Source organism: Chaetodon trifascialis, chromosome 10, assembly GCF_039877785.1.
Source record: "Chaetodon trifascialis isolate fChaTrf1 chromosome 10, fChaTrf1.hap1, whole genome shotgun sequence".
In the NCBI taxonomy this organism is placed as follows: Eukaryota; Metazoa; Chordata; class Actinopteri; order Chaetodontiformes; family Chaetodontidae; genus Chaetodon; species Chaetodon trifascialis.
In genome coordinates this window covers 16,483,208-16,492,850 of record NC_092065.1, presented here as the reverse complement: position 1 = coordinate 16,492,850, position 9,643 = coordinate 16,483,208, and the positions used below count along the sequence as shown (strand labels likewise).

Here is a 9,643-nt window from a genome sequence, read left to right as displayed (position 1 = left end):
CCCCTGCTGACTGTAGACTGTAGACTGGACACACTGTCTGTACTGAAGTGACTCATACTGTCCTCAGCAGTATTAATGTTGCTGTTAAAGCTAATGAAATGACATACTATTGTCAGTCAGTCGAAGGGATGAAGGCAGAGACTGACAGAACAAACTCTAATAGAGATATCATATCATCCAAATTACTTCAGTAATTTTGTTTTGACGCATCTTCCATTCAGAGGTAAAACACACATCACCAATTCCTGATGCACAATGCCCACGCTGTGCTATTGTCCAGTCGTTTCATAGTGGTACTGACACAACAGAAAATGTAACCCATTTTTCCATTAAAATCATGCTGAGTGCTTTTCCCGAAAGTTAGTGACTCAGTGAAGCAGTTCCTGGAAGTGTCTCTTCAGGTCTCATGCTGCATTAGAGAGATAGAAGGTTTAAACATGAGGTGTTGTTTGTGGCTCAAAATAATAAAGGGACTCCAAGAGGAGGTAGTTTTTCCTCACTTAATTGTGTGTGTAATTTTGTATTGTTGCTGACTTTTCATCTGATCTAAAAATGCAGAGCTGCTTTGTGCAGCATACAACATAAATTACATACAATAGTAATAGTTACATAATTGTTAGCTTTGGTTGGTGTGTCAATGGCATGTGCTCTCCTTCCCTAAGATATAACATCTTGGTAAACTGAGTCTTAAAAAGTCCAGTTTACATTCCATGGTTTTTATTATCCACTGTAATTCTTTCATGTGAACATTATAATAATAGCAATTCTAATAATTAGCCGTAGAGGTAGTACCTTTATTTTTATCATTGTCATTCTTTTATTATACAATATATCTATATCATGACTGCCTAAATATTGGTAGCCATTGCGATGTATATGCCACCTTTCAAAATTAAAATGAGACAGAGAGTACCCTTGTTTACACAAATGTTTGGGGTCTATGATGCATGATATAACTATGTGATTAGGGTCCTCCAGATGTTACTGTGACAAACAGGAAGTAAAAATGTAAACCCCTGAATGAAAACAATCAACAGATGACTGACATATTCTGTTTGTGTGTTTATGTGCTGTTTTGACACAGGCACCTGCCAGAAAATGACCCTGCAGCCATTAACTCCAGTGAACTGTGCAAGCCTGCTGCAGCCCGGCTGCTCTCTGCTGCAGCTGGATGGTGAAGTTCTCCTGTTTGGCCAGAAAGGCTGGCCCAAGCGCTCATGTCCAACAGGGGTATTTGGGATTCGGTTCAAACATGGTGAGATGAAGTTGAGGGCCATCTCGTTCTCCAATGACTCATGCTACCTTCCACCATTACGTTGCCCTGCTGTTTGTCGCCTCGACCCCTACGATGGCCTTCCAGAGAGTTATCTCATCCATGGTGGCCGCACCCCAAATAATGAGATCTCATCCAGCTTGTATCTGCTCACCATGGATAGCCGTGGCTGCAATCGTAAACTGACCTTGTGCTGCAAAGAGAAAGAACTGGTCGGAGAAGTGCCAGGTGCCAGATATGGCCACACGATGAGCATGGTTCAAAGTCATGGGAAGATAGCTTGTGTGTTGTTTGGGGGTAGATCCTACATGCCTGCTGGAGAGCGGACCACAGAGACCTGGAACAGCGTCGTCGACTGTCCTCCTCAGGTGTTCCTGTTTGACTTGGAGTTTGGTTGCTCCTCTGCTCACACTTTACCTGAGCTTAGCGATGGACAGTCTTTCCATTTAGCCCTTGCCAGAGAAGACTGTGTCTACTTCATCGGTGGCCACTCACTCACGCTGGACTCCCGCCCCCCTCGACTCTTTCGCCTGCGCATTGAGCTTCTGCAGGGCAGCCCCTTGCTTTCCTGTGAGACTCTGGACACCGGCATATCCATCTCCAGTGCTATAATCAGTCGTACAGGTCCTTCTCACAGATACATCATCTTAGGTGGGTATCAGTCAGACTCTAAGAAGAGGATGGAGTGTAGCACTGTGATTCTGGATGAGAAAGGGATCCAGTTTGAGCACTTGGAACCACCTAATTGGATCCCAGATATCATTCATAGTCGTACTTGGTTTGGCGGCAGTGCCGGAGAGGGAAGTGTCCTACTTGGTGTACCAACTGAGGGAAGGCCATCCCAACCAGATATGCATTATTTCTATCATGTGAGCTTCCAGACAGAGGGAGAAGGCAAAGAGGAAGAGGGAACCCAGGGCTGTAGCCAGGAGTCAACAGATTATGATGACTCCACTCCTCTTGAGGACTCTGAGGAGCTCTACTTCGGTCGTGAACCACATGAGCTGGAGGACAGCAGTGATGGAGAAAAGGATACTTACAATGAGGAGGATGAGGAGGACGAATCACAAACGGGCTACTGGATCAAATGCTGCCTGAGCTGTCAGGTGAACCCCAATACGTGGGAGCCATACTACTCAACTGAGCTCCACCGGCCGGCCATGATCTTCTGCTCCAGAGGGGAGGAGGGACACTGGGTCCATGCACAGTGCATGGAGCTGTCTGAGACCCTGCTGCGCAGGCTCTCTCAGGGCAGCAAAAAGTACTTCTGCCTGGACCACGGAGGCCTGCCCTACCAGGAGATGACCCCACCTCGAGAGGTGATGCCTCTAAAGCGTACCCCCATGAAAGTTAAAGACAGGAAAACTCCTCCTGTAATCAAGATATCCCCTGCCAAAAAAAGCTTTTTCAGAAGGCTTTTTGATTAATCCAGTTTTAATGATGATTCTAGTCACTGTTAAGAATGCTCTGTATGTTGAGGAGATGTCATGTGTATTTTCAGTGAATATATTATTGATGAAGAATAATGCAACGCTGATCAGCTCTCAATGTATAGAAATTTGTAAAGAAAATAAACAATAAAATTGCAACCTGATATTTCATGATTTTCATGTATTTTACATTGTTTGACAAAGCATTTGTAAGATTTCAGAAAGCTTCTAGTTTGTGTTTTTACCAGCTGCACAACCATTGATTGTAATTTTGTATTCTGTTAACTACAACAGGTGTTTCATGGTCAAATAGATCTGAATTATTTTTGGAATTCTTTCTGCTATATAAATGATGATTATTGAATTAAAAATGGCCACTGTTAAGAATACTTTTTATATTGTTCATATTCAGGCAATACACTATTGATGACAAATACTTAATATGCTGATCTGTACTAAATTAAATCAACAATAAACTGACTGCCCCACATCATGTGTCTTTCTTTGTCTTGCCTTTTTTTTCTACATTGTTTTCACACACTTTTTATGTGACAGAAAATCTTAATGTTTAAGCATCTCTCTCTCTGTAGTGCTTGCATTTTCATTAGCTATACAACAGTTCATTGTTATTTTGCCATCCAGGACCACAGTGAAAACCATCCATCCATCCATTATCTATACCGCCTATCCCTTTCGGGGTTGCGGGGGGCTGGAGCCTATCCCAGCTACAATGGGCGAGAGGCGGGGTACACCCTGAACCGGTCGCCAGCCAATTGCAGGGCCACATGCAAGGACAAACAACCATTCACGCTCACACTCACACCTACGGACAATTTAGAGTCATCAATTAACCTAATGAGCATGTTTTTGGTCTGTGGGAGGAAGCCGGAGTACCCGGAGAGAACCCACGCATGCACGGGAAGAACATGCAAACTTCACACAGAAAGGCCCCGCCTGACCCAGGGATCGAACCGGCAACCTTCTTGCTGTGAGGCACGCGCACTACCTGCTGCGCCACCGTGCAGCCCACACAGTGAAAACCATCAGTTGTAAATGCTGTCTTCCAGGACCAGCTGTTCCTGAACTTTATGCTACATTTTAATGCAACATTAAAAAACAAAATCAAATTAAAAATGCAACAACAAAAAAAGAAGAAGAAGATCAAGTCAGATTTTGTCTTTATTTATTCTCTAGTGGAAACAAGGACAAACAAGTACAAACTCCCTGCTCTGTAAACCCATCAGTGAAATTACAGCAGAAATATCTGAGAACTGCACAAATGTAAATAAAAAACTAGTGGACTTCACTGTTATACTGTACCACACCACTGAAAGTCTTCTGTAACCCCAGTAAACTGTTTACCTGATATGTAGTGTAATCTGGAAACAAAAACAAAAAAAATGAGGAAATACATGGTGAAAAGTGAACAAGTAGAATTCTGCGAATCATCCATCATCCATTGCTTTGGAAATGCAGTTCATTATGGCAAAAAAAACCCAAAAAAAAAAACAAATATGAGACAAGTTGCAATATAATGCACTTTAAAACATGGTGTTATTGTAGGACAGTGACAACTATCAACTGAAATGTGAATATTTCACAGCTGTCATGCGGTTAAACTTATGACAGTAAAATAAAATCAAACATTCAATCGAATAAGAAAACAAAATTGCCTGTCACAATTCAAAATTGGGAGGGCAGAAAGAGAAAATATAATCAATCAATCAAACAAATAAAGTTGCCAACAAATCAGTTTACATCAGGTCTCTCGAGCTCCCGCTCATCCCTCTCTTCTGTCAGCATGGCAATGGAGAAACATCAGCTGAGAAAAAGATCCAGGTTATATACAGAATTTAAGAAAAATCCCTGCCTGCTGGAGAGTCCATGGGGTATTAGGCTTCGTAATGGACCATACTGTATTTTTATGATATCAACAAAAAGGTCAGTATATGCTTTATTTTATGTGAAGAATTCGAATAAGTATCATCTATTCTTCACTGTGCAAAAACTGAAAGAGATAAAAATTGGTTGAAAGTGACCTGGCATCTATTCTGCCCCTCAGGGATCCCAAGATAAAGCACTAAAGTAATCTTTTTCAGAGGGCACTCATGAAACAAAGAACATTTGGGTGTGTGTGATTGCATTTTGCTCCAGCTCAAATGATATATTAATACAGTGGCCACAAATGTGGTCTTTTTAACACAATTTCCCTCCGTGACTTACAGCGCTTTCATCTGTTTCCATAAATATCCTCTCTATATAAATCCATAAATGTGTCATATCCTTGCAATACAATAAACTGCTCCATATTTCACAGACAGTGGAGATAAAAAAAAGAACTTTCCTGCAAAGACCAAGAGAAAATAAAACTGTGTTAATTCTGTATTCCTCTGCTGTCCCATCTTTGCACTGTAACAGCTAACAAACAAGTGAAAGGCAAATGTACACGTATAGAATCTTTCAACAACAAGGCAGCACAAGCAAAACACGCATTTAAAAACATGCTCAACTGCAAAATTGGTTATATAATGATTAAGTCTTGCAAAATCCACCCTTAAACATTGATGTTTAAATTTGCAAAGTATTATGACACTGGCTCCTTTCCCGTAGAATTTTAAGTATCAATCAAACTTAAGAATTCATAAACAAGGTCTTATTACTGATCGAGGCAATCAAAATATTATGCAACCATCCTGAAATCAATAAAATGTTAATGTTCACATTAAAAGACAAATCAAAAATCATTAACTTCCAGACACACATCCTCATCATCCTGGTACTCTACTGGGTCAATGCTGGCTTGCAGAGCTTTTTGTGAGTTTTTGTGAGCTTCCATAAACTTCTGCAAGTACTTGGAGGTGTACAGCCAGTGATGTTTCAACACATCCTCTAGCTCAAAGGCCTTTGACTGACGTGCATTCATCTTCCGGAAGCGCCTGAACAGTTTGTTTGCGGACTCATTTCCCTCGCTCGCCCAGGCTCCTATGGATCCATCTCTCTCTATGATTTCAGGCACATGGGCCAGGGTCTTGTGCATGTAATTGGGTATCTTTCCTTTGTACCTATATTTGAAAGTGGAGGAGAGGAGGTCAGCAAAGCGCTGGGAGTTAAAGCTGTAGCGGCACAGCTGGTCAGGGCACTCCTTTGCTGGGCAGGTGGCACGCCACACAGGCTTCATCTGGAGGTAGAGCCTTATAAGCTCCCTTAGGGCCTCCCTCCTTTCCTCAGAGGGCACCAGCTCACACACTGCCTCCACAGTCTCCAGGGTCAGTAGCCGGCGGGCAAAGTTCCCATTCATTCTCATTACTGGTTTCAGCTTCACCTTCTTCCTCAGCTGTTTATCTAGGGCTGCCCTCCAGCTGCGCCGCTCCTCCCGGCTGGGGTTGACCTTTTGGTACATCTCCCCGATCTCATCCTGGAAGATTTTGTAGAACTCAGTAGCATTGCCTATGTCGCAGTGTAATGCATCCATCGTGGGGTGGGTCTCCATAAAGGGCTTGGAAGAGACCCCTTTGACTCTGTCTCGCAGCTCATCTGCAGACTCAGAAAAGGGGTTGGTTCTCCATATTTCATAACGTTCTAGGTTCTCTTCATGACTGCGAGTAATGGAGTGCAGTACCATGTTTTCAGAAGCTTCTGCCCGACCAGAGTCGCAGAGAGTGCAGATATAGGTGGACCCTGAGGCCTCGAGCCCCTCCATCTCACGCACCATCTTCTCATCATATCCAGTGCCTCTGAAGTGAAAGCGGAAGGAGCGAAGCAGTCCACCGATGGATAGGATGAGCCTGCTCTCTTTCATTGCATTACGCTCTGCAACTATAGGCGACAGGATGGCTGTGAGTGTCTCATGGTCTGACTCATCCACAAATGTCAAGCAAAGGGGCTTACAGGACAGTTCCGAGTTTGGCTTTGTCTCCGTGAAGATGGTAACCTCTTCCTCCTTGTCGGCTGCCAGGATGGAAACAGACATAACCGTGAAAGAGAAACGTACAGCCTTCTCAGGAACAACTGGTCCTCCACCGTGCTTCTCACTGACATCACCCATGCCATCACAAGATTCCTTGATCATGACACTGAAGCCTGAGGTACAAGCGCTGTCTTCCATCCCACTCTCTCTCAGCCCCTCCATGATGTCCTCCTCCAGATCTTTTAATGCTGACACCAGTGCCACATCATAGCGAAACCGCCGAGTAATAGTGTCAGCCAGGGAGTCATCCACTGAGGAAGCCCATCCAGAGAGCCCATTAATAATGCCAACATTGCAAGATGTAGACACATTCTTGAGAGCAGGCTGCCATTCAAACTGGTGAAAGCCAGGGAGTAGCTCCTTCTCTGCAGCTCGCAGGGTGTGCAGGGGCTGAAAAATCTGCCGGCCACTGGTGGCTTTGACAGTCCGGTACATCTTGTGATACTGGCTGCAGCTCAGGAAAGTGTTGACCCGAATTGCCAAGCATACAGCAGGATGCAATCCAGAGCCTCTGCCTGCAGAGACAGAGAGAAAATGAAAAGAGAGAAAGTTTCAGACAGCAACAGAAAGATGCTAAATTTTAAAAAGTAAAGCAAGGGAAAAGGATTGAGACATGAAGAGAATTGTTGAACACCAAACTGTGGAAGCCCATTTCTAGTGCTTTGAAAAGAACTACAGTATCTAACATTTCCTCATTTGATATTCTGCATTTTGGAGTCATTTATGTTATGAGACAAACAGACTCGCAAATTTAACACCCAAATGTGAATGTATCGTTGTCAAAAGCCCACGAGCCCATGATTACAAAATCCAATATTTCCTAATTTACAAATGTTATAAGGGGACAGAGGGCGAACCGGTGAAGCTGGCAAAAGTGATGTATTGGCTACAGATGAAAACAGACACCAGCTGGCTTCTATTCCCCAGAGAGGAGGATGGTGCTGTCTGTGTAATTTGCAGATACAAGAGCTGCTGATGTTGTTTTGATTCTAACAGCCCCTTCACAAGAGTTGTTATTGTGCATTACAGGGAGTGTGAGACTGAGGGGCTGACAGACAAGCAGACTGAGAGAGAGAGCACAAGAGAATCAGGGGGGGTTGAGCGTGTAACAGCAGTGGTTCAATAAATAGAGATGGACAATAATGAAATGCTTTTCAATCAAAATCAAGGAAACTTTCTTCTTTCTCCTCAATGGTGAACTTTCAACTCATTGTTATTTATGAGATGGCTGTACTCCTCACAGCTAGGCGGAAATATTAATGACCAAACACTATCATAATTTTCATTTGTTTGTGTCCCTTTTTCTTGGCTATGGAGGATTATGCTGACTTAACAAAAGCCTTCTAATAGCCTCTTACCTTGCATCATGGCCTCCACCTCATCGGCCTGCCGGTGTTCATTCTCAGATCTCAATGCAAGTAGAAACAGAGTCAAACACACAGACTTCAGGTCGCCACCTTCCTCCTTCTCTGCAAACACCTTCACCTGGTTCTTCAGATCCCTCAGCCGATGTTTCTGGGCACGACGGGTTAAGGATAGTAAGTGCTGACGGGGTCTTCCCCCTTTATTGGTTAGCAGGTAGTTGTCAAGTTCTGATGAGTGCTTCTCCTGATCATCTAGGTCATGGTCCAGGCAATGAGCTTTAAATGAGTCTAACTTTACCTGCTTGCCACAGCCACTTCTGGGGCAGAGCAGAGGCAGGGATTGTAGGGCTGATAAGAAGGCTTTGGCGGGTGAGGTGAGATCATCAGGGATACAGCGCAAGTTGCAGGCCGGGCAATGAGGTCCCAAAACGTAGCTATATTTTATAATACAGCTGCGGCAGAAGAGGTGCCCACAGGGGGACTGGACTGGATCAGAGAGCAGGTGGTCACAAACAAGGCAGGTGAAGGAAGAGAGGAAGTCTACGGGGAGCTTCTCGGAAATCAACTTAGTACTCAGGTGGTCTTTCTGGCAATGGGTGATGTTTCTCACCCATTGCTCTCTCTGTGTACTGGGTTTCCTCCAGGCCTTGAGCACAGGACGCCTCAAAGCCCTCTTCTCACCGACAGCAATGCTGTCACCTTGGTTCCACCTGGTCCTTTTCGCCAGTCTCTGGGCTCTGGGAATGGTTTTCCGCCTCTTTCTCCCAGTCCGCTGGAACAAGGGTTTCCTGGGGGAGCAAAGGTGGCAGAGGGAAGAGTGAGGTTTCCATTCAGGGACTCTTGTTCTAGAGAAGCTGCAGACACCCCCTCCTCGTATGGCAGCCATCCAGCAGCGATGGCAAAAGGAAAGAGGGTGAACAGATTCTGTATCCTCTGTCACGTCCACTTTGAAGACTTTGATGATGACCTCTGGCCAGCTTGTAAACTTGCATCCCATTTTACGCAGGGCACCTTTGCTTGCCTCGTCCAGATCCCCATGAACATCATGCATTGGTCCTTTGACTTTCCTCAGCGCCATTCCACAGAGTCGGCACAAGCATCTTTATAAAGGAAAAACAATGTTGTCAAAAACATCAACAACATTCTTAAAAAGAAATGCATATAATAAAGTGTAGTTTATATAGAGTAGTGACATTTGATCACCTGAGGTGGTTCATGTGGGTTTCCATTTCCTGTAGCTTCATATCTACCCTCCGGCCTGGGCCTTCCACATTTTCCTTGCTTTTCCCCCCAAGGCACAATTTCATGACACTCCCTGGACCCATACCATCAAACTCTATATTTGGAGCTGTGGGAGGTGAGATCCCTATAAAGGCTCCTTTCTCAGGCTGTGTCTCACTGGGCAATGGTGCCTTCTCCATGGATCTCACCCTGAACAGTTTAAACTTCCACTGAGAGTACTGAGAATGGGGATGGTGGAGCTCAGCCGGCATGGATGATCTGGGGTCATCTGTCTCTGACCTGTCCTCCATCATGATGCAACTTAGACCTTACACCCTGGAGAACAGAGGAGAGGAGAGCAGCGGTGAAAGGAGAGCTTAGTTTCATG

General features: G+C 44.4%; 2 protein-coding genes across 2 annotated transcripts; one reads left to right on the top strand and one right to left on the bottom strand.

The window, feature by feature from the left end:
• The first annotated feature begins 1,098 nt into the window (after window positions 1–1,098).
• On the top strand, window positions 1,099–2,700 carry rag2 (recombination activating gene 2). Its single transcript, XM_070972649.1, has one exon. It carries the CDS (start codon window positions 1,099–1,101, stop codon window positions 2,698–2,700), a length of 1,602 nt encoding a protein of 533 aa, XP_070828750.1.
• Window positions 2,701–5,437: 2,737 nt separating this feature from the next.
• On the bottom strand, window positions 5,438–9,569 carry rag1 (recombination activating 1). Its single transcript, XM_070972605.1, has 3 exons — window positions 9,238–9,569; window positions 8,029–9,134; window positions 5,438–7,185 (listed from the first exon to the last, which is right to left on the bottom strand). The coding sequence occupies exons 1-3, from the start codon at window positions 9,567–9,569 to the stop codon at window positions 5,438–5,440; spliced, it is 3,186 nt and encodes a 1,061-aa protein (XP_070828706.1).
• Window positions 9,570–9,643: the final 74 nt, after the last annotated feature.

Coding starts and splice junctions, on each gene's coding strand:
- rag2 (XM_070972649.1), top strand. CDS start 1,099: ATGACCCTGCAGCCATTAACTCCAGTGAACTGTGCAAGCCTGCTGCAG.
- rag1 (XM_070972605.1), bottom strand. CDS start 9,569: ATGATGGAGGACAGGTCAGAGACAGATGACCCCAGATCATCCATGCCG. Junction 9,135..9,237: donor ACCCACATGAACCACCTCAG/GTGATCAAATGT, acceptor TCCTTTATAAAG/ATGCTTGTGCCGACTCTGTG. Junction 7,186..8,028: donor GGTGGAGGCCATGATGCAAG/GTAAGAGGCTAT, acceptor CTGTCTCTGCAG/GCAGAGGCTCTGGATTGCAT.